Source organism: Cavia porcellus, unplaced genomic scaffold (genome assembly GCF_034190915.1).
Source record: "Cavia porcellus strain 051 isolate PalLab524CR breed Dunkin Hartley unplaced genomic scaffold, mCavPor4.1 scaffold_31, whole genome shotgun sequence".
Classification (NCBI taxonomy): domain Eukaryota; kingdom Metazoa; phylum Chordata; class Mammalia; order Rodentia; family Caviidae; genus Cavia; species Cavia porcellus.
The window spans coordinates 2477524-2505458 of record NW_026947514.1 but is presented as its reverse complement, the minus strand read 5'-3'; the positions used below and the strand labels follow the sequence as shown (position 1 = coordinate 2505458).

The following is a 27935-nucleotide window of genomic DNA, read 5'->3' as shown; positions in this document are numbered from 1 at the left end:
ACAAAAGCAAAAACAAAAAAGCAGACATAGACCTTGGTCCTGAAAGTGGGTATGAATCTGCCCATGCAATGAATAAATGAATGGGCCCAACCTGGAAGAGAGGAGGGATGTGGCTTAGAGCCTGAAGGGGGTGGCTCCCCGGTGGTTCCCTGAGGGGCTCCGTGCTGCCAAGCGTTGAAAGGAGTGGAAAGGATGCGCCTGGCACCAGCATGAACTGTAGAGTATTTTAAAGAGAGATGGAGAATGGATGTGGTCCCATCTGCACACACAACACATCAGGCAGAGAGAATCCCCTCTCCACCGCCCCCTGCCAATGGAAAGTAGGTCCATCCACTCACAGACAAAAATGGAGACTCCAAAACCAGTGAGAGTAGGGGCAAGGCCCTAGGTTTGGAAGAGAAGGGAGTCCCATCCTTGCCTAGAGGCAGCTTGGGCTGTGATAGGGCCAGACTCCTGTGCCAGAGACAGAAAGGCTGCCTTTAAGGCAGCTCCCCTCCTGGTTAAGACCGAGAGCAGGCCATCTGACCCTGGGTGATGTACTTGTGGTGCCAGCCTTGGTATAGCAAGCACCCAGCAGGGCTGCCCATTCTTCTTACAAGAAAGACCAGTTGGGTGCAGTGGTGCATGCCTATAATCCTAGCACTTGGGAGGCTGAGGCAGGAGGATCCTCCTGCCTCATGATCTCAAGGCCAGACTGGGCTACCTAGTGAGTTAAAGGCCAGTGCATGCATTACACACTGAGCTCCTGTCTCAAAAAACAAAACAATAACAACAGCAACAAAAATCAGAAAACACCTTTAGAAATCTGAAAACCACACGTGTGAGTCATGTATGAACCCTTTGGATGGATGGATCCCCTGATCTAACCCCCTGGAGACATAAGGAACACTTTCAGTTCTGAGGCCAGAGGGCAGGGCTGCCAATCCAGAGCCTGCTCTGTGCTCCCTTAGCCTGGCATCAGGTTGCAGGTACCCAAGTCTCTTGGATGCCTGAGCCCGAGTCCCCGAGGCTGGTGCTGATTCATGGTGCAGCGAGCTCGGTCTTATCTGCCAGGTCCTTGCGGATTTCAGTCTCAGACAGTGCAAGGCCAATTCAAAGTTCAGTGGCCCTGATGACACTTCTTTTTTTTTTTTTTTTTTTGTCTTTTTCATTTTTATCGGTACCAGGGATCGAACTCACGACTGCCTGCTTGCAAGGCAGGTGCTTATGCTGCTGAGCTAAATCCCCAGCCCCCCTGATGACACTTCTTCATCCCTTTTCCTATCCCTAAGAGATAGATGGAATCCTGTACATCGTGCCCAGCCAGCATGCCACAGCTATTCAGTGTGAGCTACTGGTAGTGCTAATCTCTACTATTATGATCACAGCACAAACTCAGGGCAGTTGCCTTATATTTTTCTTCTGGAAGATTATTTGGGATTGTTTGATCATATCACACAGGGTGGATGAATGGAGGACAAGAGGATGGAAAGAGTATTAATCTGTTTTCCTTCACAAACTCCTTAAAAATAAAAACCATCTGATCAGTCCGGGAGTCCCTGGGGCCTGGCACCGAGTAATTAGGTAAGGAATAAGCTTGCTGTAGGTTGGACAGTTTTCTAAAGAAAGATTTGGGAGAATCAAATCGTACCATTGTCACTCCACCAATCAGGACTCAGCTCTGTGACTCTGCACTTTGATATTAAAAATCTCTTTGGCTTTCTTCCCCGCACCCAATGGAAGGCAAATTAATCCCGACACTAAAAGACCTAGTCCTACGCCCTGGAAGAAGCTACCATCTCTAAAACTGTGGGCAGACTCCGTCCCGGATTTTATGTCCTGTAGGTGTGGGGAAGGAGGGTGCGGCGGGTCGGAACCTAGCAGCCCCACCCCTGCCCGGTCGGACCTGATCTCACCAGCCCACAGAACTGGAGCCAGGTCCAAGTACCCAGCGGAGCATCACATTGGAAGCGGGTACCCCGGGGTGGCTCGCTGTCTTGACCCTCATCCTTTGAGGAAGTTCTCACCCTACCCCGGTGTGGATCTAACAACGGATCCACGGAGCCTGCATTTCGGCACCTTCTAATACTTTCTCATTCATTCGCTCCGCGGCAGAATGCAGGTCAAGTGCTAAGACCAGTGGTAGGCACAAGGTGAGGGCTCGCACTGTCACCTCGAGTCCACACATCATTTATTCACGGTTGATGGAATTTTCGGGAACGCAGAGACCCCCCCCCCCCCCCACACACACACCTTGACCCTGACCCGCCAGCAGCCAGTACCAGCTAAAGCCGGGGCCACTGCGCAGGGACGGGGCTCCGCCCAGCGCCAGGACTACAAGTCCCAGCAGGCCGCGGGGCAAGCTGCCCCACCTCCGCGCAAGCGCGACGTCGGACGCCCGGCGCGAGCGGGCGCCGGTGGTGCGGCCGGCGGGCGGTGGCTGTCTTTAGGGCGGAGTCGGCCCCGCGCGCCGCAGTCTGTCGTGGGTAGCGGGCGGCGACCCTCGGACGCCCGTTTCTGCCTCTTTCTTTCTCTCGCTCGCTAGCTCGCCCCCGTCTCGGCGGTCGCGGCCGCCCGTTCGGCGCGGCGCCATGTCGGAGCCCGGCAGCGGCGGCGGCGAGGACGGCTCGGCCGGCTTGGAGGTGTCGGCAGTGCAGAATGTGGCGGACGTGGCGGTGCTGCAGAAGCACCTGCGCAAGCTGGTACCGCTGCTGCTGGAGGACGGCGGGGAGGCGCCCGCCGCGCTCGAGGCGGCGCTGGAGGAGAAGAGCGCGCTGGAGCAGATGCGCAAGTTCCTGGCCGACCCGCAGGTGCACACGGTGCTGGTGGAACGCTCCACCCTCAAAGGTGCGGACCCCGCGGCGCCCCGCGGGCCGAGCCGGCCCCCGCCACCCCCGGCCGCCCTGCGGGACCCGACACCCAACGGCCGCACCGGCCGGCGCTCGCCACGCCCCTTCCCTCCCGCGCGTCGCGAGGTCCCCCTCCTGTCCCCGGAAGGGATGCGATCGGACTGGGGGCCCCGGGCCCGCCGTCACCCCAGACAATGGGCCGGCTTTGTGCGTCTGGCCTGTCAAGATGGCCGAGCTGGGTGGAGACGGCGGCTCCCGCCCGGGCGCAGACCAGGCCGCATCCCTGCTCCAGTGTCACATGAGCACTTGGGTTTCGATTCTTGCCTGGTCCCGGCTGGCCTCAGGAGGGATGCGGCAGGGCCGACTTGGGCGCGGGCAGCCTGGGCAGTCTGCATGATGGTGCTCGGGGCGGGCGGAGACCACGGGAACCTCGGGGCCCTGGCGCTGCCGACCTAGGGCGGAGGCAGCGGCGGTGACCCTGCCGCGGGCGTTTGGGAGCATCACTGCCAGCAGGTGCGCACACCTTGGTCTACTGCAGTGCTAGAGGCTCTCTTGCCGAGCGTGTGTATGTCACTTCATGTCATCCTCGAGGAAGCCTGGCCTACGGCCGAGTGACTGACCAAGTGCCCTAATGACATGCCAGTCCGAGCCTGTTTTCCTAGTCGTGAATTGTGTGTGTGCAGCGCTTGGATGAGCCTGGCTGTTACCCTGTATTATTAATGTTACACATTGGAAAATGAGGGCTACGTAGGGCATCAGGTGGGGGGCGGACGCTGCTGAAGGTTTGCATGTGGCAGCTGTCTCCCCAAATAGTGACATCCCCTACAAAAAGCATGGCGCTTCACCTGCAGCTCGGGTGTGGCTCCGGCCACGCGGGAAGCCAGGGGTGATAGCGGAGGCATTTGTTAAAGGTGGCACCAAGGATTGGAGGCTGTGGGAAAAGGCTTGCTAACAAATCTCTTCCCTCCAGGAGCGTGGTATGGCTGGCCTTTCCAAAGGGGACACACTCCATTGGCCCCACCCCCGCACTTCTTGGATTTCCTTCTGAGACTTTGTTTCTTTCAAAGGCCATTCCACTCATAGACGTTTCACTGTAGCCTTGCTTTCCAGCCAGGGCTTGACACTGTGTAAAACAGTATTTTTTTTAGACCTACATGAATGTTCAAAGCAAATGGACCATTGTAACATGTTTAGATTGCTAATGTTGCTCCAGATTACTGATTGGGTTTGGGATTACATATTCTGCATGAAAATCTTTAGTGTTAAAGTTGACTCATCTACTCTTATCAAAGAACGAGGGGGGGGGTTGTAGGAAATTTATATACGTGAGATAAAAGGTATTTGGAATCCTTCCATTGTCAGCGTTTTGACCCATGTATTTCTGACATTTTCAGTGTGTATACGTGTTTTTCACTACATATACATTATTTACTAAAATGAATTTTAATCTGCATTAAGTTTTACTTTGAGTAGCCTGACCATACCTAATTCTTTATTGTATTTATATCACATGACTTATGTATTGAAATCAGTTTTTTATTTTGCCTCAGGTCATGATTATTTTATGGAAACAATTTTGTAAATTTTGTAGAGTGACCCTCAGTAAATCACTTTTCTTAAACATGATACTAAAATTATTGGAAGTGAGAGGATCCTATGTATGTAGCATGCTTTTCTTTCTTTCTGCAAAGTGAATATCCAGGCATCCAAATCCTTGTTCCACAATGACTTGCACTTTTGAAAGTTGACTAAGGCGTGAGACTGACTAAAAGTGAAATCCTACCTCATTTGTGTATTTATAACAGTCCTTGACATATTTCTAACCGTTCCACCAATCTGCTATTTATTTTTCACTCAGAATAATCCAAGGAAATTTAGATCTAAATTTATATCCTGTGTTCTCATTGGTCTTAGTAGCATCCTGGTGGCACAAGGTCCGTTTTGTTTTTTTGATCCTGCAGATGGAGCACAGGCCTCACTCACCCATAGCAGGAGTCCTGCCATGAAGCTCTGCCCTGCTGGCTGTGAGGATACTTTAGATGGGTGCAGACCTGGGACCCGGGGAGAAGGCTTGTGTATGAGTCAGCACTGACATTTGTACAGTTAATCAATTCCATCCATCTGGTAGTCGATTACAGTGAGGAAGTTTGCATTAAGAAAGAAAATAAACCTGAATTATTTAAAGAGAAGACTGGCAGCCGTGATGAAATACAGTAGTATAATTTGCTTAATGAACAGAGGAAATCACTTTTACTCATTTCAGTTCTCCTTTTTATGGAGAGAAGTTTCTAAGCACAGTGACTATGGAAGCATTTTTATATGAACCAAATAAATACATTTTTGTAACTACCCCCAGGCAGCTATAATCTTTTTGTTAAAGTACAGCATTTTTTCAAAGTATATAGCAAAAGTTGTAGGGTGGAGAGCCAGAAGGGGGAAGTCACAACTTGTTTTATTTATTTATTTATTTATTTATTTATTTTTGTCCTTTTGAGACAAGGTCTTGCTGTGCAGTTCAGACTGGCCTTGAGCTCACTTTGTAGCCCAGGCTGGTGTCAAACTCACAATGATCCTCTTGCATCAGCCTTCTGAGTGCTAGGATTACAGACATGTGCCACCACACCCAGAAATTTATAGACTAGAATTGTATGCTATTTTTTTTACATTCGATTTTATTTGTACATTTTAGATATGCATTATGATTTTTTTTTTTTTTTGTCTTTTTTCTTTTTATCGGTACCAGGGATCGAACTCACGACTGCCTGCTTGCAAGGCAGGCACTTATGCCGCTGAGCTAAATCCCCAGCCCCATGCATTATGATGTTTGTTTTTTGTTTTGAGACAGCGTCTAGCTACATAACCCAGGCTAGCCTTGAACTCACAGTGATCCTCCTGCCTCAGCCTCCCAAGTGCTGGGATTACGGGCATGTGTCACCACACCTGGCTTAGCTTCTTTTAAAGAGAGCAGTGTCCTTCACATAACTCCTGGTCTCTGGAAATTATTTCTCGGTAGTATGCTTACAGAATCATGGGCAAATGGGTGTGCAGTGCTTGGTGCTGTCGCTGGTGACTGGTGCTTCTCCCTGGAAGTCCCTCTGTGCTGGGTGTTGTCTCTGAAAGGTTAGGTGGTGTAGGCAGGAAGACACAGGGGCAGCTGACACGGCAGTGACCTGCCTGTTCTGGCCAGCTTGTCACTCTTGTGTTTTGCTGGCGTGTCTGGGCCTTGGGACTTTGTCTTTATTCCCCAAAATAGAGGTTGCCTTTAATACTTAGTTATCTTGAGCTCCTAATTGTAGTTTTCCTGAGCGAGGTAATTTGGGGGTTAATCTCTATTTCCTTAGTCTGGAGTGGGGCACTGGAGCATTTTATGTTACCCAGGTTCATTGTGTGGCAGTACAGAAAACCTATGGGAAATGTTTCTTGTGAGTTTTTAAAAATTTTACTGAGGTTTAAGGAATGAAAATACTTAGTAAATTGAGCACTAAAAAATACAGTGTACTTTGAGTGTCAGTGATCAGAAATGCTTTGGGACCAAAACTGTTTCCAATTTCAAGGTTTTTCAGATTTTTTTATTTTTGCACCCATGTTATCAGTTGAGGATCCCTAATTCCCATACTTTGAAATGCTCCAAAATCTGAAACTTTTTAAATTTCATGTCAGTGCACAGTGGTTTCCGATTTCAGATTTTGGATGCTCAGCCTACTTTTTTTTTTTTGTTTGTGCCAAGGATCAAATTCATGGCCTTGCACTTGCCAGCCCGGGTACTGTGCCACTGAGCTGTATCCTCGGTCCTTGCCTGTTTTAATTTCTGGCCTAGCTGAGTCCTTCAAATGGTTAAGAAAATAAAATGATTGATAAATCAACAGGAAAGTTTGTGTTGGGGTTGTGGTGGGTTGTGTTCTGTTTTGTTGAGACAGGGTCTTTCCTGTGTAGTTCAGATGGTGTTGAATCACTATGTAGCCCAGGCTGGTCTTGAACTCAGGGAAATCCTCCAGCCTCAGCCTCCCAAGTGCTGGGATTACAGGTATGTGCCCCCAGGCCTGTCAAGGACACATTATCTATAGAGAACCAGGCAAGAGTCCATCACCTGGTTCTCACCAGATCCTGTGCTGTCATGCTGTGGATGGGCTCCACAGCTTCACAAGACAGAGCCGTCTGCCACAGGATGAGTCTCCATGCAGGGAGCACAGGGAAGGCAGTCATCTGCTGCTTCGTTCCGAAAAGTAGAGATTGAGGAGCCAGAGATGCAGCTCAGTGGCACTGCACCTGCCTGGCAAGTGCAAGGTCTTGAGTTTGATTTCTGCTACCCCCCCCCCCAAAAAAAAAGGAAGATGGAGCCAGGCATGGTGACGCTGTCCTGGAATCCCAGCTCTCAGGAGACTGAGGTGGGAGGACTGCCTATTTGAGGCCACCCTGGGCTCCACAGCCAGACCCTGTCTAAACATGAGTGCTAGGGCGGGTCTGAGGGTGACTGAGTTCCCCGCTGGTCAGCCATGGGTCGTCGGGTCCCCTCTTCACTTAGTGAGGACCCTGCACCCCTGGAATTTAAAAACCTAGTTGGGAAAGAATGTTTTAAAGGAGGGCTCTAAACCTGGTAACTGATTCCAATTCTTCATTAAAGTGAGTTATCTATTTTATGTGAATTATTTCTTTTACATTAGAATTAGCTGTACCAGTACCAGGTCTTACATTCCTTGTCTTTTAGTCCTCATTTCTCTTTCCCTCCAGATACCCACAGGCACCTTCTGGCTCCTGAGCCCTGGCGGCCAGGGCCATACCCGGCGGCAGTGCTCCCGTAGAGGAGAGGATGTGTCGGGGCTCGGGGGGCACCTAGGTCTCCCTCACAGGATCTCAGAAGAGAAAGAAGAAAAGGACAGAGGGCTTGGGCACAGGACAAGTGGCCTTGTCACATGGGGGTCAGAGGGGTGACTACTACTCTGTAGTGGGCAGAGTGGGAGGGCACCACTTGGGGAAGGAGCAGCCCCACCTGTCCCATGCTGCCTCTGTGTGCGATTCCTCCCGCAGCTGCCTGGTTTGCTCTGGACGGGGTTATGTGTAACTGTTACGGCTTTATGGTTCATGAGTTAAGGTGCAGGGCTCACCTAGTCCATGGTGTTCTAACACACATCACCAGTGCTTCAGAATACATTAGCCTCTCAGTGGGGCACACAGCCTGTAATCCCAGTGCTTGGGAGGCTGAGACAGGACGGTGAGTTCAGGACCAACCTGGGCTACACAGCAAGTTAAGAGACCGGGCTGGAGCACATGGCAACACGCTGTCTCAAAAGAGAATGAATGAGCTAGTGCTATAGCTCAGTGACAAAGTGCCTGCCAGGCAAATGTAGGGCCATGAGTTTGATCCCAATACCATAAGTAAATACATGAATGAGCAAAGGTGCATGTTAAATGCCCCCTGCACACCTCTAGAAATAGCTGTTCAGAGGTCTAAAGTGGCCGAACTCTAAGCCAGACCTCTGGTCTTTGCTGCACGCACGCCCCCGTGTAGTATCCACGTTGCAGCAGTCAGGCCGGTCCCTGCTGAAGAGTGGGTCGTCTTCGTGATAAGCTTGAGTGCCACAGCATTGCATTAAGAGCCTCTGTCATGGGGACATGTCTTTCTTCAACTGACTTGTTCAAATGTTTCTGCAGAAGTCATGGCAAGTTTTCATTGTTTGCAAAATGTAATCATTCACAGAGAGGCAAGAAGGTTAGGTTACTTGGTGGTTTATCAAACTGTCAGTCTCTCCCAGTGGGATTTAGACCTGCTTGGCCTTCACGGGATACTGAGTCTTTGGGATGGAACCATCGACCCAAGAGCAGCTGGGGAAGTGGAGAGGAGTGGCAGCCGGCTGTGCTGTGGTGCTGTCACCCGGCGGGGCGGGCGGGGTACTCCTGCACTGCAGCACCCGCTCTGCAGCCTGACTCACCCTGCCCCACCCAACTGCCCGCCGGGGCTGTGAGTGGCCGACAGCAGGAGGCGCCAGGCCCAGCTGCAGTTCCTGGGTTTCCTCTGGATGAGGAGTCTTTACTGGTGACGGAGAAATGACTCACAGTTCACCTATTTTTTGTTGTGTCATTGATTTCCTTTGTGATTTCAGAATCTCTTTTTCTTTTTCTTTTTCTTTTTCTTTTCCTTTTGAGACAGGGTCTTGCTATGTAGTTCAGGTTGGCTTTGAGCTTACTGTGTAGCGCAGGCTGTCCTTGAACTTTTGTGCCCGTCCTGCCTCAGCCTCCTGGGTGCTAGGAAATTTTCTTTTCTGTGTACTGTACTGTTATGTTTTGTTATGTAAAGGATAAAACAGGATTGTGGATAGTTTACAAAGTGAGGGAGAAAATAGTTCACAGTCCCACCACCTTGACACCTGTTTCAGCTTGTGGTGCTGCTTCCTAGTCTCTGCCCATGTGCTGACATCTCACAGGGCCACGCCTGATACGTGTCTGATTTTAGGCAGCGTGATTTGATCTTACAGCGTAGCCACATTTGAGTGGTCAAAAAATCAGGTCATATAGGATTTTTTATGTAGGACTATTTAAGTCATTTTTATTTTTTGCTTTTTGGCATTCCCTGGGAGACTCTTTGGGGAGCTCTGGGGTAAGGGGGGTTCTGCCCTGGATGACTTCACTGGACCTTTGGACCAGTGTCTCATTCTGTTAACAGGGCCCTGGTGGTCCTGGACTGCTTGGCCAGCGGCTCACACTGGCTGCCATCTCCTCGCCTTCAGGACGTGGCTAGAAGGGCCCTGGGCTTCTGCCCTGGCAGCAGTAGGTGGCAGTGCCCTTGGTGGGCAAGTCCTCAGGTCCCTGTAGTCCTAGACCAGCTGCGAGCACCACCATGTGGTAGGACAGGCCCGGTGTGGTTGCCCAGATACCCAGCCACAGGACACTGGAGTTCCTCTAAAGACCAGGTCCTCTTTAGCTAAGGTGCAGAATGCCCATGCTACACCTAGGGGACAGGAGGTGGCCCAGAGGTCCTCATGCAGTGAGGGACACCTTGCACTCCTGCCCTCATCCCACCAGCACCACGAGTAGACAGGAGTGCTTTTCAAACACCAGAAGTGCTTTGTCACATCTTCCTCATAAAATAGCAAAGCATTAGCTTTGCATGGGTCCTCTACACACAGATGTCCAGTTTTTTTGGTATTTAAAAACCGGTGCCCTCCTCCACCTTGACCTTTTACCTCTCCCGAGTCCAAGCTCTGAGGAAGAATGGTGATTTCCCAGGAAGCCCGGCCTCTGCGCCGTGGGCCTCGCCCCCAGAGCTGACGCTTTCCACTGCCTCTTCCCAGCATGGCTGCAGCATCCAGGTGAGCTGTGTCTACTCCCTGTGTCACTTGGGATTTTTGTTGATATCCATTGCACACAGTGTGTGTCACACTTGCAGCCTGTCCAGGAAGAACGGTGGTAGTGGCAGCCACACCAACTCTGTCCCTGGGTTAGCTGGGCCTGTATGAGCTCCAGGCTGTCAGAGAGTGGGGAGCGCCTAGGTGAGAGGCCCATGACCTACCGGGAGCCCAGGGGCTGAGGCTTCACGGCTGCACCAGTGATGAGAGCCCAGCAGAGGCCGGCAGCAGCTAGTGCCCTCACACCTGGCCTGTGTCCCCTTCCTTACACTGCCCGATGGCCGTGGGGAACATGGAGAGAACGGCACCTCACAGGTCACAGCAAGAGAGCGGGTGGGCAGGAAGGGAGACAGTGTGGTGCCTCATCGGCTAGGTGGGGGTTTGGATCATTAGTGGGGTGCACTTTTTAGAATATTTATTTACTTATTTTGGTGCGGGTGTTGAACCAGAGCCTCACACATTGACTCCCTCACTGAGGTGCATCCCAGCCCCTTAGAATTTCATTTTGAAACCAGGTCTCACCAGGTGGCCCAGGCTGGCCTTGCACTTGCGATCCTCCCATCTCAGCTCCCCCAGTACCTTGGATTAAGTGTGTGTGTCCCCCACCATGCCTGGCACCCAAGGCTTTACATGTGAGGTTGGGGTTGGGTGACAGTAGTCATTCTCTATGCAGTTGATAAGAAATTGGAAATGCTGATGTGAATTTGATGTGTTTATTTGTCTTATAGAGGATGTTGGTGATGAAGGAGAAGAGGAAAAAGAATTCATTTCCTATAACATCAACATAGACATTCACTACGGGGTTAAGTCCAATAGGTGAGTAGTGGGACTACGTCATGATACTGTGATAGAACCCATCTGGTTTCCAGTTATAGATTTGTGGTTGTAGATGAATGTAGACGTTGATTGAGTCAGAGCTGTGCATGGTGATGCCCGCCTGTAATCCCAGCATGCCGGAGCCTGAGACAGGAAGAGCGCTGTAAGTTCCAGGCCAGCCTGGGCTACAGAGGGAGAACCTGCCTCAGAAAGAAAATTCTTAATTAATTTAGATAAGCACATTTTTTAAAATGTTCAGAAGAATTTTTCTTGTAAATTCAGCATCTTAGCCTTGGTTTCCTATTTCAAACTAAGAGGATTTCCAAGTTCACTTTTGTTTTTTGAGACAGGGTCTCACTGTGTGGTTTAGACTGGCCTTAAATTCACTATGTAGCTTGGGCTGACCTCGAGCTTGCAGTGATCCTCCTACCTCAGTGTTCTGAGTGCAGAAATTACAGGCATGCACCACCATGCCTAGTTCCAAGTTAATATTAATTCTAAAATATTTGTTAATTGTTGTGTCATGGCATTCACCTAGTGTTTGAGCTAAAATAAATTTAATATATCCAATAATACTCAGGTTACATCATTTTGTGTGTGTGAGAGACAAATCAGGGTCTTGCCCATCCTGGATGAGTGCTGTACCATTGCGCCACACTGGTTTTTCACTGCTATAACTAAATAGTAAACATTCTCATGCACACTAAAATGTGCATTTTAGGGTCAACCCTGGAGTAGGGAGCCAGTAGCACACAAAGCATGAAAGGATTTAATGCATGCTACCAGGTGTTCACCTTCTAGAAAGGTCATACCAGTTTATACTCCAGCAGACAAATTTAAATGCATAATATGACAGTTATTCTGTGTTGCTTGCAGAAATGTGAAGCATTTCTTACATATTTTGAGTAAGTTCAGAATTACCCAAGAGTTGCATGGGTCGCAGAGAGAATTCCCAGATAGTTGTCAGGACACGTGGCAGGGGTGATCCTGGCAGGGTGAGTTTGGCCAGGCGAAGGGAAGCCCTGATGCCACTGACTAGTGGGCAGCTTTTGTTTACTGAAAGGGAGATGTGGCAGTGCAGCAAACAGATGGCACACGTTAGCAAGAGTCAGATTGGCACGGCTGCCCGGAGTCTGCACAGTTGCTAGGGCAGGCAGTAGAAGCCAAGAGGGGCCGCAGCCCAGCCAAGGCGGTGGCCTTGCCTCGTTTGTGGGAGCAGTCGTAACAGATGCCACGCGGGAGTTCACACGCAGGACAACGTGCATCTCCTGGTTAGAAAAGCGGCAGTGCAGCCTGGGGTTGCTTTGAGTTTGAAGCATCGGTGGAGTTTGAATTTTACATGACACAAAGGCGAGAGGTGTTAAGACTGGTTTGCAGTGCGAGTGTTTGCTTCATTGTCTCCTGCTGCTCTCCTTAGCTTGGCATTCATCAAGCGGACCCCAGTGATCGACGCGGACAAGCCAGTGTCCTCCCAGCTGCGGGTGCTCACGCTCAGTGAAGACTCCCCGTACGAGACGCTGCACTCCTTCATCAGCAACGCAGTGGCGCCTTTCTTTAAGTCCTACATCAGAGAATCTGGCAAGGCAGACAGGTAACACCGTTTTTCCGTCTGGGTGTGACTGTCCTGGTTCAGTTTGCGGTCCCGAGGCAGCGTGGAAGGTGGTGTGAGGCTCAGGAGCTAGCAGCTGCCCTGGGGTGCGGGAGCGTGTGCGTTAGCTCTGCAGCAAGGCTGAAGTAACGGGCTGGGGCGGCAAATGGCGAGCCTGGGCACCGCACGCAGGCACAGCGGGCAGCTGGCGCCACTGGAGGTGCTCAGAAGTTCGCCGGCCCTGGAGCCGGAGTGCAGCGCAGCCCTGATGTGAGCTTATTTCATGTCCTTGTAGGGATGGTGACAAAATGGCTCCTTCTGTTGAGAAAAAGATCGCAGAGCTGGAAATGGGCCTCCTTCACTTGCAGCAGAACATTGAAATCCCGGAGATCAGCCTGCCGATCCATCCCATAATTACCAACGTGGCCAAGCAGTGCTACGAACGGGGTGAGAAGCCTAAAGTCACAGACTTCGGAGATAAAGTTGAAGACCCGACTTTTCTCAACCAGTTACAATCTGGAGTGAACCGCTGGATCCGAGAAATCCAGAAAGTAAGCAAGCGCAGTGCCGCAGGAATTGTGTAGGCTTTGCTCCTCTTAGCATCCAGCAGCAGTGCTGAGAGTTTGTCGGTGGCGAGTGGAGTGGCCCGCAGGCCCTGCCCTGAACCCGGCCTGCCGGGCTATCAGGCACGGGTAGTCGGGCACCCTGGGAGAGGCCTGCTCTCTGCAGTCTCATGCCTTTGACCAAATGAAACCACTGCTGCCCTGTAGGGACACTGCGTCCCCTCCTTCTGTCTGTTGTGCAGTGACTGCTTCTGAATGCACTCTGTCTCCCAAGGTGACCAAACTGGACCGCGACCCTGCCTCCGGAACTGCCCTGCAGGAAATCAGCTTCTGGCTGAACTTGGAGCGCGCGCTGTACCGCATCCAGGAGAAGAGGGAGAGCCCGGAAGTCCTCCTGACGCTGGACATCCTGAAACACGGCAAGCGCTTCCACGCCACTGTCAGCTTCGACACCGACACAGGTGAGCCCGGCTCTTAAAAGAATTGTTGTTGTTTTGTGTTTTGGTTTTCGTTGGTTTTTCTAAGGCAGTTTGCTGTTTCATTTGGGGTTGTTTTGATGTTTTGGTTTCACTGTGCAATTTAAATTGGCCTTGAACACAGTGTGTAGCCCAGCCTGGCCCTCAAACTTGTGAGCCTCCTACCTCAGCCTCCTGACTACAGGACTGTGCACTGTGCCGAGCGTGTTAAATTATTCACCTGGCTTTTATGAGATCTTTGATTTAATGATTTGGATGAGAATTGATACATGTACACTTTTGGGGGTGGTGCTAGGGCTTGAACCCAGAGTTTTACCTGTGAGCTGCACCGTCAGCCCTGTAGTGTGTGTTTGTTTTTTGGTGCTCGCAGTTGACTCCAGAACCTCACCCGGAGCTGCATCCCTCCCCCTTTTATTATTTGTTGGGAGGAAGGGTTGCCTGGGCTGGGTTTGGACTTGCAGTCCACCTGCCACAGCATCCTACAGTGCGGGTATTCTGGGTATACACCATCTTGCCCAGTTCTGTAGTGTCATTTTTAACTGTTTTTCTCTTCTAGCTTGTTTCATTTTTTTTCCCCCCTTGGTTCTAGAGAATTATAGTGATTTTCCACTCTTGATACTTCTAAAAAAATCTTATTTTTATTTTATGTATTTACTTACGTATTTATTTGTTTGTTTTTTGAGGCAGGGTCTCACTATGCAGTTCAGGCTGGACTTGGGCTCGCTTGATAGCTCAGGCTGGTCTTGAATTTGCAGTGACCCTCCTGCCTCAGCCTCCCAGTGCTGGGATCACAGATGTACACCACCTCACCCAGCTGATACTTTTTTTTTTTAATCTTAAGCCAGAAGAAGTCAAGAAACAAACTAAGAGTGTTATTTTTGTAATGTTTTTTGCCTTTTTTGGCGGGGAGGAACAGGCTGTTGTTAGTTCAGGCTGGCCTTGAATTGATTATGTAATCCAGGCTGCCCTTGAACTCGTAGTGATCCTCCTGGCTCAGTCTCCTAAGTGCTGGGGTTACAGGCATGCACCACCTCCCCTGACTCTTGTTTCTATGATTTTGTGTATGTAACACAACTACTTTGAGTCATGGGAGTAGAATACAAATTTTAGTGTTCTCAAGGATGATAATATTTAAGTCTACTCTTTGTTTTTTGAGACAGTGTCTTGCTTTGTAGTCCAGGCTGGCCTTGAACTCACTGTGTAGCCTAAACTGGCCTTAGACTCACAGTGACCCTCCTGCCCCAGCCTCTGAGTGCTGGGGTTATAGGCGTGCACCACCTCACCTGGCTCAGAATTACAGTTCTCTAACTCTGTGTGAGCTGGCCCTGCTCCTAACGAGACCAGGCTGGGACCACACCGGGCCTCGCCTCTTTATAGTCATGCTTTCTGCAGTAATTTGAACAGCTGCTGGATTTGCAAGAGTTTCACCTTCTCCTGTTTCCTGCATCCATCTAGGTCTCAAACAGGCTTTGGAGACGGTGAACGACTACAACCCTCTGATGAAAGACTTCCCTCTGAACGACCTGCTCTCTGCCACCGAGCTGGACAAGATTAGGCAGGCACTGGTTGCCATTTTCACCCATTTGCGAAAGATCCGAAACACAAAATACCCCATCCAGAGGGCTCTGCGTCTGGTGGAGGCCATTTCCAGAGACTTGAGCTCTCAGTTACTCAAGGTGCTGGGCACCAGGAAACTGATGCATGTTGCTTATGAAGAGTTTGAAAAAGTAAGTTCTGACCTGTTGCAAACCAGCTCCAGGTAGCGCGGTGACCGTGCCCTAAGTTAACAAGCTGCTGCCTAAAACTGCCCTAGGTCATGGTCGCTTGCTTCGAAGTGTTCCAGACTTGGGACGATGAGTATGAGAAGCTTCAGGTGTTGCTGAGAGACATCGTCAAAAGAAAGAGGGAAGAGAACCTGAAGATGGTGTGGCGGATCAACCCCGCCCACCGGAAGCTGCAGGCTCGCCTGGACCAGATGAGGAAATTCAGACGCCAGCACGAGCAGCTCAGAGCAGTGATCGTCAGGGTCCTGCGGCCACAGGTGTGGTGTGCTGGGGTCCGAAGGTTCACACACGTGCTGTTCAGGTGCCCCCACCCTAGGGATGAGCCTTTTCCACTTAGCACTCAGCACTCCTTCTCCCGCAGCTGTGTCCTGATTGGGCCCTGTCATCTTTTAGATCTAGTGATTGTGCATTACCCCGTGCAGCTCCCAGAACCAGACTGGGTTTTAGATTCCAACCTCACTGCTTACTAGTGTCACACAACACATTACTTAACCTCTTCTGAGTCATCCTCTGTAAAATGCAGGTAAGTGTATCTGCCTGAGATTTATTAAAGAAATTCAGGGACTGTTTCTTATTCATAACTTTTTTTTTCTTCTCTTCTGGATTTTCTTCAATTCTGTTCTTTAAAAAAAATCTGTTTGAGGGCTAGAGATAGATAGCTTAATGGCACGGAGTTTGCCTTAGCACCTGTGCAATGCTGGGAATGGAAATGGTCTCCAGGCATGGGGAAAAAAGCAATATCTAACAAAAATCACCCTTGTCAGCCAGGCATGGCAGTACATCTTGTAACACCCATACTCTGGGAGGCTGAAGCAGGAAGATTGAAAGTTTGAACCCAGTCTGGGCAATGTAGGCACTTAGGGAGACCTTGTCTCAGGGTGAAGAATGGGTTGGAGCCCCAGGCTCCCCTCCTCACAAAAATACCCTACATTGTCAGAAAATCTTTATGGTGCAAAGTTACAATGTACAGTGTTTTGCCTGGCTTTGATTTGTGGTCACAGAATGTTTGACTAACAGTTCAAAAACCTGTGCTGCTGACTCTATGGTATGAATAACAAAATGAACTCTTCGGTGAACCCCTCTTTTAGGTCACGGCAGTCGCACAGCAGAATCAAGGAGAGGTCCCTGAACCTCAAGACATGAAAGTGGCTGAGGTCCTGTTTGATGCCGCAGACGCGAACGCCATCGAGGAAGTGAACCTGGCCTATGAGAACGTCAAGGAGGTGGATGGGCTGGACGTCTCCAAAGAGGGCACAGAGGCCTGGGAGGCTGCCATGAAGAGATACGACGAGAGGATCGACCGCGTGGAGACGAGGATCACTGCCCGCCTGCGCGACCAGCTGGGCACAGCCAAGAACGCCAACGAGATGTTCCGGATCTTCTCCAGGTTCAACGCACTGTTCGTCAGGCCACACATCCGCGGGGCCATCCGGGAATACCAGACGCAGCTGATCCAGCGCGTGAAGGACGACATCGAGTCCCTGCATGACAAGTTCAAGGTCCAGTACCCGCAGAGCCAAGCGTGCAAGATGAGCCACGTGCGTGACCTGCCACCAGTGTCCGGCTCCATCATCTGGGCGAAGCAGATCGACCGGCAACTCACCGCCTACATGAAGCGGGTGGAGGATGTGCTGGGCAAGGGCTGGGAGAACCATGTGGAGGGACAGAAGCTGAAGCAGGATGGGGACAGCTTTCGCATGAAGCTCAACACCCAGGAGATCTTCGATGACTGGGCCCGGAAAGTGCAGCAGCGCAACCTGGGAGTCTCGGGCCGCATCTTCACCATCGAGAGCGCACGTGTACGCGGCCGCACTGGCAACGTCCTCAAGCTCAAGGTCAACTTCCTTCCCGAGATCATCACGCTGTCCAAGGAGGTCCGGAACCTCAAGTGGCTGGGTTTCCGGGTGCCCCTGGCCATCGTGAACAAGGCTCACCAAGCCAACCAGCTCTACCCGTTCGCCATCTCGCTGATCGAGAGCGTGCGCACCTACGAGCGCACCTGTGAGAAGGTGGAGGAGCGCAGCACCATCTCCCCGCTGGTGGCCGGCCTGAAGAAGGAGGTGCAGGCACTGATCGCTGAGGGCATCGCCCTGGTGTGGGAGTCCTACAAGCTGGACCCGTACGTGCAGCGCCTGGCAGAGACCGTCTTCAACTTCCAGGAGAAGGTGCCTCGGCCTGACCCCCATGCAACCCTAGAGCCAGTAGACGGTGGTAGCTCAGGCTGCGAACTCGCAGCCCTCCCGGAGATGAGGCAGAGGGGTTGGGGTGGCTGTGGAGAGGCCTGAGCAGCACCCCAAGCTTAGAAACCAGCAGAGAGAAGGGCCAGGCTGGCCACCACTAGCTGGGGAGAGGGAGGCATGGGGTCTGCCCCTGGAAGTGCCAGCAGACCTGTACCCGGCTCTCGAGCTTCCTGCCCAGCTCCAGCTTGGCTGTGCCTTGAAGGCCCCACAGCCTGTGAGCGCACTGGGCACCCTCATGAGCAGTAGAGTCTGAGAAGGGAGCTGCTTCCTGCACCTTTCCCTCCTCACCCTGGCGCCCGGCGTTGGCTGTCACTGAAGAATCCTCTGCCCCAGGCTTTGTTAATGAACTGAGAAGACTGTAAAGGAAGCAGTGTGTGGTATACACCGGGAATCTCTAGTCTGGGAGGCTGAGGCAGGAGAGTCTCAAGTTTGAGCCTCATCTGGGCAACTTAGCAAGACCCTGACTTTTAAAACACAAGGCAGGGAGAGTCTGGGGATGTAGCTCAGTGCAAAGTCCCGGGTTCAACCCTTGGCTCCGCAAAAGAACAAAAAGGAGTAGCGTAACTGTCTGAAAGTTGCCTGTGCCTTCCTGCAGGTGGACGACCTGCTGATCATTGAAGAGAAGATAGACCTGGAGGTGCGTTCCCTGGAAACGTGCGTGTATGATCACAAGACCTTCTCGGAGATCCTGAACAGGGTGCAGAAGGCGGTGGATGACCTGAACCTGCACTCCTACTCCAACCTGCCCATCTGGGTCAACAAGCTCGACATGGAGGTGAGGGCGGTGGGGGGATGGGACTGGGTCCTGCTCGGCATGCACCAGGCTGTCACCAGGAGCATTTCCCTTAGAAATGGCAGTGTCTGGCTGGAGCACACGTCAGTAATCCCTGCTATTCAGGAGGCTGAGGTGGGAGGGTTGCAAGTGTGAGGACAGCCTGTGCCACTCAGCAAGGCACAGTGTCAAAAGTAAAAAAAGAAGCTGGAGGGCCCACTCCGCCAGACAGTCCCCCAGCATCCACGGCAGTTCTGAGCCCGGCATAGGCAGCTTCGAGGGAGGAAAGAGTCCCTCTGTGTGCAGGACGTGTGATGTCCTGTGTGTCTTTTTTTTCTTTTGGCATAAGTGAACACTTAAAGATTTTGTTTTGTCGGTGCTGGACATTGAAGCCAGGGACTCAGCATTGCTAAGCCACACTCTGCTACCACACCGTAGCCGCCCCCTCCACAGAAAGAACTTCACTGCAGCACGGTGCCTCGCACTCCCAGAGCAGGGCCTGTCCAGCTGTGCTGAGCCTGCATGACCCCTCATTGCTGGACCGAGCTCTGGGGGAGTTGTGGGTAGGGTGTGGATGGGGGAGGCTGCAGGTTACAGTTGTATCTGGTCAGTGTTTGCTGTGGTCGCTGTCCTCTGTTGAAACATGGACACATCAAAGCAATGAGCCCACACCAAGGAGGCTGTCAGAGGAAAAGTTAGTGAGTCCTGCACCCACAGCCAGCTGAGAGTCCCTGGTTTTTGTCACCGTGACCCTCCCCAGACTCCTGGGATGGTTGTGTGTCCCATGGCACTTCACAAATGCACACTCCTTGTTCATAGGAGACTTTCTTTATTGCTCAGAGAATAGTTTGATAGCCAGTGGATTTCTCCCACACAGCCCACCGAGACATCACCTGTGTTGGTACCCAGCATCGGCTTCCTTGTCACCAGCAAGTTGGAGGGTGGGTGACTTAGTCTCCCATAGAAGGAGGCCACGGTCCAGCTGGGACAGTGGTCTGAGGCTGAAAATGGCTCAGCAAGGAGACTGAGGGTCAAGGTCATGCGCATCACGTCTCACTCTTCGCTTTCATGCTTGCTGTCATTGCCCCAGGAGACACCCTTGCTTGCTCTCTCTGCAGATCGAGAGGATCCTGGGTGTGCGTCTGCAGGCCGGCCTGAGGGCATGGACCCAGGTCCTCCTTGGACAGGCTGAAGACAAAGCCGAAGTGGACATGGACACGGATGCCCCGCAAGTCAGCCACAAACCCGGCGGGGAGCCAAAGATCAAAGTGAGTGTTCTTCTGGCTCCCCATTTGCTAGCCAGCAAGAGCAAATGCTCCCCTAAGACATGCCGGAGGCAGGAGCTGGGCTGCAGCTCAGAGTGAGAGCATGCGCTTTGAGAATGTCCCTTTACAGCAGAGATGCCTGGCAGATGGCACCCTACTGGGCTGGACCCCAGGATGCAGGGGTCCCTCCCTGACCCCCCAGCCATATTCTGACCGTGAGAACCACATTCCGTAGGTGCAGGTGGGAGGTCAGCCTGCACACAGCTGACTGGTCCTCAGAGTGCCAGAGTGTAGAGGGTGGGGGAGCTGAGAGAACCACGCAGGTTGGAAGGGGCTGAGGAGTGTGAGGGCCGAGTGTCACAGTGTGTGGGGTTTGGCCTGCGAGCCCGACTGACGTCTGTGCTTCAGGCTCTCACGGGCCCCCAGCCTCATGCTGAGTAACAACAGAGAAGGCGTGAGGGGTATTGGAACTCTCTACTTTCTGTGCAACTCGCATGTAATCCTGATTGACTGGGTTCTGTGTGTGTGTGTAAGAGAGAGAGAGAGAGAGAGAGCGCGCACGTGCATGAGCACATGAGAGAGATCACACACATGAAAAACAGACAGGGTCTCACTGGTCTCACTGTGTAGCCCAGGCTGGCCTCCAACTCAGTCATGCTCCTGCCTCAGCCTCCCAAGTGCTGAGATCACAGGTGTGCGCCACCGTGCTCAGCCAATTCCTAAGTAATTTTTTAAAAAGTCATACATACAAGGTAAGTCAGATGTTGTGGTGCACACCTGTAATCCTGTCTCTCAGGAGGCTGAGGTAGGAGCGGCACAGGTTGGAGACCAGCCTGGGCTACACCATGAGACTCCATCTGAAAAACAAAATGAGCAGGCTGGAGATTTAGCTCAGCGGCATAAGCACCTGCCTTGCAAGCAGGCGGTCGTTGAGTTCGATCCTGGGTACCGATTTAAAAAAAAAAAAAAGAGCTTCAGGGAAGAGCCTGTGCTGGAGGAAGGGCTCTGCCTGGCAACTGCCCAGCAGGGCTCCCTTCAGTGTCTGCACCAGGTTGTGGAGTGCGTGTCCCAGCCTGGTTCTCCGGAGAGCCTGCAGTGCAGCGGCCATACCATGCACGCAGCAAGGCCCTGGGAGATGGAGCCCCGAAGAGGACTTTGATCTGGGAGAAGCAGTTGGCTTTTCCCTCTACAGACTTTGTTCTTTCATTTTTTTCTCCCGGTACTTAATGTTCTTTCCAGCTCGTACAGTACACCCGTCCGTCCCCAGGGCATGCCTTTGAAAACAGAGTTCAGGGGAAGCTGGGTATGCATCTGGGTGCTGCGGGTCTCTGGCAGGGGCTGAGTGCTGATCTTGGGGGCTGAGGGTGCTGGTGGGGCACAGGCAGGGCCTGATGGGGCAGTCAAGGTCCAGATTGCCATTGCGTGTGGCCAGCAGCCAGTGCTGTGCCCCCAGCCACCCTGTCAGTGGCAGAGGTTGCTCAGGGTTGTCACCTGTAGAGAGCTCACATGCACCAATCAGGTGGTATTTACCTGAGACCATGGATGCGGCAGCACCCTGGGGACCCAGGAGGAAGTGGAACAGCACCGGCCCTCAGCTTCCTATGATGCTGGTGAAGGCTCATCGCAGCAGCAGATCTGAAAGGCCCAGATGTCAGATCAGGATGCAGTCCCCTATTAATTTGGGAGAGAAGAAGTTAGGACCCAGAACCTCAATCGAGCCCTTGCTGTTACAGAACGTGGTTCACGAGCTGAGGATAACCAACCAGGTGATCTACCTGAACCCACCGATCGAGGAGTGCAGGTACAAGCTGTACCAGGAGATGTTCGCCTGGAAGATGGTCGTGCTGTCCCTGCCCAGGATCCAGAGCCAGCGGTACCAAGTGAGTCTGGGAGCAGAGCGTGCGCTGGCCAGGCCTCTCCCGGCCCTGACCAGCTGCTCCCAGGGCCTGGGGGAATGGGCTGCTCCCGGGTGTGCCGTGCACCAGGCTCTGGGCTCCGTGTCCTGAGAGCAGCCACTGGAGGCTGCGGGTGGCTGTGGGCAGCTCGGCCTCAGTAGCCTCTTAGAAACGCTCTCTACACTCTGTTTCTCAATCCTGCTGCTCCTGTAAACCCCCCCCACCCCCGCTTTTATGAAATTCTCAAACACACACGAGTGTCATTTGCTAGTGTGTGGCCAGTTGTGTGGCATCTGTTCTCTTTCCTGCCACCTAGCCCTACCAGGCTGTTCCTAGGAGATAGTGCGCGGAGGTCAGTGTGCTCCGAGCAGGCCACCATGCAGTCCCTCTCCGGGCCCAGCTTCCTTACAGATAAGGGTTTCCACATGAAAGGGCCACCAGCCTCAGTCCCTGGCCCCTGGCTCCTCCTGTCTCCTCCCCTGGGTCTGTACAAGAGGCAGCACTTCTCTTGCACTCTCCCCCTCCTCCAGTGTCCTTTTGTGTCTCTCAGGCACTCATGGTGGTCTCGTGGGTCTGCGGTTGAGACCTCACATGCTGGTAGCCCAGGCTGTGCCCGTCCTGGGCACATGGGTGTCACCCCTTGTGGTGGCCCTGACCTGAGCGTGTCTCTGCAGGCCCTACAGTTTGCTTCCCCGCTTCATCTTTGCCATCCTTTCGCCCACTCCGGTTCAGTCTACACTGTCATCCACTGTCCCCACCCCGTGTGGCATCATTGCTTTGATGCCCTCCTGCCTGCTCTAACAGCAGCTGCAGAAGCCTCCAGTTACGTGTTGATCCTGCCCCTGCCCGTCTCCAGGCCCATGTGCCAGGCGCCATGCTCAGTGCTGCTGTCCTCTGACCTCAGGCTGCGCCCGGCCACCCTGGCTCCTCTGGTCCCCGACTCTGGGAACCGCGCCCACCTGCTCCCTTGCTCTGACTTGTTTGCTGCCTTATGCTGAGGCTTTTCTTGGCTTCTTGATTTACAATACACCAAGACTGGGGTGCAGCTCAGTGTAGAGCACACACCCATGTGCACCAATCCAAGGTCCAGTCTCCAGCACCATAAAACACAAATAAGAGGGCTGAGGATTTAGCTCAGCGGCATAAGCGCCTGCCTTGCAAGCCCGCAGTCATGAGTTCGATCCCTGGTTCCGATAAAAAAAAAAAGTGAGATCTAAACACCGCAAAGCCTGCCTGTGCTCCCCGTCCTGCTCCCCCACTGCCTGCTTTGTTCATGCACTCTTGTAGCACACATATTCGTGTGTGCATGGCCCATGGCTGAGTTTTCAGTCGTGGCCGTCCAGCCTATTGCTAATGCGCACACAGTGAGGCCGGTGAATGGCTCCCTGGCCCAGCAGCTTTCCTGCCCACTGTGCTGGTCCTGCTTAATCTCCCGTTCCCTTGTTAGTTTTGGGGCTAGGGTTAGCAGGCTTCCTCTCACTTGAGGTCTCATGGCCATCTTAATCTCAGGTGCCATTAGGCGGCTTCTTTTGTTGAAGTGAAAGGTGGCTGTGGTCCACACTGTGGCCCACGCTGGGCTCACCTTGCTCTCCTCCTAGGTGGGCGTGCACTACGAGCTGACCGAGGAGGAGAAGTTCTATCGCAACGCGCTGACCCGCATGCCCGATGGGCCCGTCGCACTGGAGGAGTCCTACTCTGCAGTCATGGGCATCGTGACAGAGGTGGAGCAGTACGTGAAGGTAGGGGCTCCCTGTGGCCTGCATGAGTGCCAGCCCCTGGTGCCCCAACCCCGAAGAGGGTGACCCACAAGGGAGCCTGAGGCAGGAACCTGGCTCCCAGGTTCGTGATTGCTGGTTTTACCAAGTGAGCAATAGGACAGATCTTTTGGGCTATGAACTGTGATTTTCAAGAACAGTAAATTTTGTTTTTTAGTACAAAACTCTGAGCCTTTAAAGTGGGGGTTTTCCTGCCAGTGGTGCAAACCTGCCCCTCCCGGGGCGGACAGGGGTGATGTCTGAAGTCTTGGGACCAGGCGGGGGCTGCAGCGGTCCCTGTGCTCTGCGTTTGCAGGTTTGGCTGCAGTACCAGTGTCTGTGGGACATGCAGGCTGAGAACATCTACAACAGGCTGGGGGAGGATCTCAACAAGTGGCAGGCCCTCCTGGTCCAGATCCGGAAGGCCAGGGGCACTTTCGACAACGCAGAGACCAAGAAGGAATTTGGCCCCGTGGTCATCGATTATGGCAAGGTGTGCGGGGCTTGTTCTCAGGCTGTGGGCTGCGGTTGACGCCTATCAGCAGCAGCATAAGGGGCTGGCAGCAGAGGCCTGCGACAGCCACCTGTGTCTGCCCTGCAGGTGCAGTCTAAGGTGAACCTGAAGTACGACTCCTGGCACAAGGAGGTGCTCAGCAAATTTGGGCAGATGCTGGGGTCAAACATGACAGAATTCCACTCCCAGATCTCAAAGGTGAGCGCGGGGTCCTGCCCAACCCCTGGCCAGGTGGGCCTGGGCCTGTGGTGTAAGACACTGCCTCTCTCCCCAGTCGAGACAAGAGCTGGAGCAGCATTCCGTGGACACGGCCAGCACCTCCGACGCTGTGACCTTCATCACCTATGTGCAATCTTTGAAGCGGAAGATCAAGCAGTTTGAGAAGCAGGTTGAGGTGAGCGCCGTGGTTGCCGGCCTGAAGTCCTCAGGTGCTGTCGCTGGCGTGCTAGGAGTTGATTCTGGCTGGTGGGCAGGGCACTCTGAGCCCACCCGGGCCATGTTTTCCTGCATTGGGTCGCCGCTGTGCTGGGTGAGGCGCAGCATGGGTCCGGCACCCCAGCACCTGCACAGACCCCATGGCTGACTGCAGAACGTTTCCAAACTGCAGTTTGGGGACAGGTTGCCTCTGACTCTCTGCCTGGGGCTCCCCGTCATCAGACTGGACTCCCCTCGTCACAGGTGGGGAAGAAGAGGGAGGCGCAGCCGCATAGCACCCCTCCCAACGCTCCCGAGGGCCCTCGGCCAGCGCAGCGCCTGTTGGCACAGCAGACCCTGCCTCAGTGCAGTGGGGTGGACGGTGTTGGAGCTGCTGTGCTCTGTAGCCATAGGGCACCTTCTCTCAGGACGGGAGTTTCGCCTATTGTGGGAGGGAAACTGAACGTGTCTCTTACCTCTCGAAGCTCTACCGCAACGGCCAGCGCCTGCTGGAAAAGCAGCGGTTCCAGTTCCCGCCGTCCTGGCTGTACATCGACAACATCGAGGGGGAGTGGGGGGCCTTCAACGACATCATGCGGCGCAAGGACTCTGCCATCCAGCAGCAGGTGGCCAACCTGCAGATGAAGATCGTGCAGGAGGACCGAGCCGTGGAGAGCCGCACCATCGACCTGCTGGGTGACTGGGAGAAGACCAAGCCTGTCACGGTACGCCCCAGGGGAGGGTGCCACCCAGGGGAGGGTGCCACCCAGGGGAAGGTGCCTTGGCGTCCAGCATTGAGTGAGCCTTTTCCTTCCGGTCAGTTAGGAGGCAGTGTGTGCAACAGTGTCATCTGCACCTGCGGTGTGCACACCTGTGTCCCCAGCTACCTGGGAGGCTTGAGACCAGCCTGGGCCGCATTACAGGCTCTTCCTCCAGAAACAGAGGCTCTGGGGCTGTGAGGCAAGGGCGGAGCTTTTGCTGAAGTCTTGTGTGAGGCAAGCGGGGTTGTGGGTTAGATCTCCAGCACCAAAAAGGATTTTTAGAAAAGCGGTACTTAGTCTGTAATTCCAGCAGTTTGGAGGCCGAAGCAGCAGAGCTGCAAGTCCATGGTGGCCTACGTAGTGAGACCCTGTCTCAAAAAAAAGAAAATCGCAGTGTGCAATAGTGAATGAGAAAGCCGGTGTGGACCTCTCTCCATCCTCGGATCCGGAGCTGACTCTGAGGATTAAAGGTGTTTCGCTTTCCGACTGCGTCCTTCCTCAGGCGTCCTCAGACTGCACTGGGTTCAGCAGATGCGCGCTGGCCCTCACTGGCACTGTGGTGCCGGCTTCGTGTTCCTCACAGCGCTCGCTCCGCCGTGATGCTGATGGGGTCGCCTGGCTCCATCCCCAGAGCCCGCCACAGTCGTTTGTCCGTCCATCGAGCGGGGGTCAGGTGCGGCTGGAAGGGGACAGAGCCCTTTAGTAGCGCAGACACCTCCGAGGCGGTAAAGAGTACCCGGCAGAACCTGTGTCGGAGTCACGGCGTTGGCACCCCGGCTGGGGCGGCAGGGGCCCCGGTGCACAGGGCAGTGAGGCAGGCCCGGGAGAGGTGTGGAAGGCACATGACTGCCTTCAGCTCGTTGGCGGGAATCAGAATGGTTTTAGGACACAGAAAAGCATACGAAAGAAAAACACAAAGCATGGTAAAATATTTTGAGTGAAAAAATAACCATAACAAGATATTTTGAGTGAAAATCTGCTGTCTGCTCCGAGCACACTGGTCCCGCACAGCAGGCCTGGTGCCAGTGCAGCCCCTCTGCTTCGTGGAGCCGTGCCCTGCCCACCGCTGTCCCTGCACAGCTCCTTCTGTGGTTCCCTTTTGGTGGGACTCTTCCTGGAGGGTTTGGATTTTTGAGTTTTCCTGAGACAGGTTCTCGCTGTGTAGCTCAGGCTGGTCTTGAACTCAGTATACAGCCCGGCATGGCCTCAAACTCGCAGCAGTCATCCTGTGTCAGCCTCCCAGGGGCTGGGGTCACAGGCGGGTACTGCCGCATCTGGTTGAATTGTCCCTGTTTTGAGGTTAGAGTACCTTGTCTTCCCTAATTCCGGTGTTGCTGGGTGCAAACAAATCAGTAGCTAAGAGCTATCACTGAAATCCGGGCTGTCTGTGGCCTCTGCCCGGGACGCGTGACAGTTCCAACTCTGCTGCAGGTTTGCTTTGGTGGAAACAGAATCTTCACAGTGGTTCCTGGACGCTGCCACAGGGGAAGCTGACGAGTGCAGCATGGGCTGCAGTGCCTCGTGGCTCAGTGCAGTGGTCAGGCACGGTGGGCAGCCTTGGTCCTACCCCAGCCCAGCTGTGTGCCAGTCCCCCTTCTCCTGGGGCCCTGGCGAGCACACCCCACCTGGAAGATGCTGCAGGGAGAGTGCAGTGCACTCCCAGAGAGTGTGGCCTCACCTGTGCCCTGCCTGTCTCCAGGGCAACCTGCGGCCGGAGGAGGCGCTGCAGGCCCTGACCATCTACGAGGGCAAGTTCGGCCGGCTGAAGGACGACAGGGAGAAGTGTGCCAAGGCCAAGGAGGCGCTGGAGCTCACGGACACCGGGCTGCTCAGCGGCAGCGAGGAACGCGTACAGGTCAGAGTGCGCGCAGGTCAGCCGTGCGGGGATGCGAGCACCCTGCCCCGGCCGAGGTGTGACCCCGCTGCCTTACCCCTTGCAGGTGGCCTTGGAGGAGCTGCAGGACCTCAAAGGTGTTTGGTCTGAGCTCTCGAAGGTCTGGGAGCAGATCGACCAGATGAAGGAGCAGCCGTGGGTCTCAGTGCAGCCTCGAAAGGTCTGTGCCTGGGCCGCCCTGAGGCACTGAGTGCGCCTTGGGCTGGGCTATGTGGCTTAGCATCCTGCGTGTCATTGACTCTGTTCTCCAGACTAACGGGAAACTTAACTGCCTTTAAAATTCCCTTTGCATTTAAAAAAATTTAAATTTTATCGTGAAGAGAAAAGAAAAAATTTCATAACATGATAGTTATAGGATAGCAATGGTTAATACATTAATGTTATCTTTAAATTAGTTACTCAGAGAGTAAGATATCTGCATTTAATTGTCAAACAATACTAGTGTAAACCTTTCTTTTTTAATGAGCCAAGAGAAATTAGTAGTATAAATATGTTAACTACCATATATGCACACATATTTTTTTTTCAGCTTCTCACACTAGGGAGCAATACAGAATTTATACATGCAAGTCTGATTTATTTCACTTATGAGTATGGTCTCCAGCTGCATCCATTTACCTATAAAGTCTCCAGTTTATCCTTCCTGATGGCTAAGTACTACTCCATTATAGAAAAATACTACCTTTTTTTTTTTTTATCGGTACCGGGGATTGAATTCACAACTGCCTGCTTCCCAGGCAGGTGCTTATGTCGCTGAGCTAAATCCCCAGCCCCAATACTACCTTTTTTATCCATTCTTCAGTGATGGACATTGAAGTTGTTTCCAAGATTTAGCTGTTATGAATTGTACTCCTCTAAACATGGGAGCACATATACTCCTATGGCATGATATTTTTAATTCTGGGAAGATAATCAGAAGAGGTACATTTTTTTTTTTTTCTTTTTTTGTCTTTTTTTGAGATGGGGTCTTGCTATGCAGTTCAGGCTGGCCTTGAACTCACTTTGTAGCCCAGGCTGGTCTCGAACTCGCA

The 27935-nt window shown here is 52.9% G+C and overlaps 1 protein-coding gene across 1 annotated transcript in view; it reads left to right on the top strand.

Annotated features, from left to right (window-relative positions):
- Window positions 1-2391: 2391 nt before the first annotated feature.
- The window catches only part of Dync1h1 (dynein cytoplasmic 1 heavy chain 1), a 60678-nt gene continuing 35134 nt past the window's right edge, over window positions 2392-27935 (top strand). The window contains exons 1-18 of the mRNA XM_003463094.5: window positions 2392-2826; window positions 10897-10984; window positions 12402-12575; window positions 12868-13123; window positions 13410-13596; window positions 15067-15338; window positions 15425-15652; window positions 16484-17560; window positions 18231-18410; window positions 19526-19675; window positions 21406-21552; window positions 23166-23306; window positions 23638-23814; window positions 23923-24033; window positions 24110-24229; window positions 24735-24974; window positions 26710-26865; window positions 26951-27064. Coding sequence (XP_003463142.2) covers window positions 2571-2826; window positions 10897-10984; window positions 12402-12575; window positions 12868-13123; window positions 13410-13596; window positions 15067-15338; window positions 15425-15652; window positions 16484-17560; window positions 18231-18410; window positions 19526-19675; window positions 21406-21552; window positions 23166-23306; window positions 23638-23814; window positions 23923-24033; window positions 24110-24229; window positions 24735-24974; window positions 26710-26865; window positions 26951-27064 — 4074 coding nt within the window. The 5' untranslated portion in view covers window positions 2392-2570. The remainder of the gene's footprint in view (window positions 2827-10896; window positions 10985-12401; window positions 12576-12867; window positions 13124-13409; window positions 13597-15066; window positions 15339-15424; window positions 15653-16483; window positions 17561-18230; window positions 18411-19525; window positions 19676-21405; window positions 21553-23165; window positions 23307-23637; window positions 23815-23922; window positions 24034-24109; window positions 24230-24734; window positions 24975-26709; window positions 26866-26950; window positions 27065-27935) is intronic.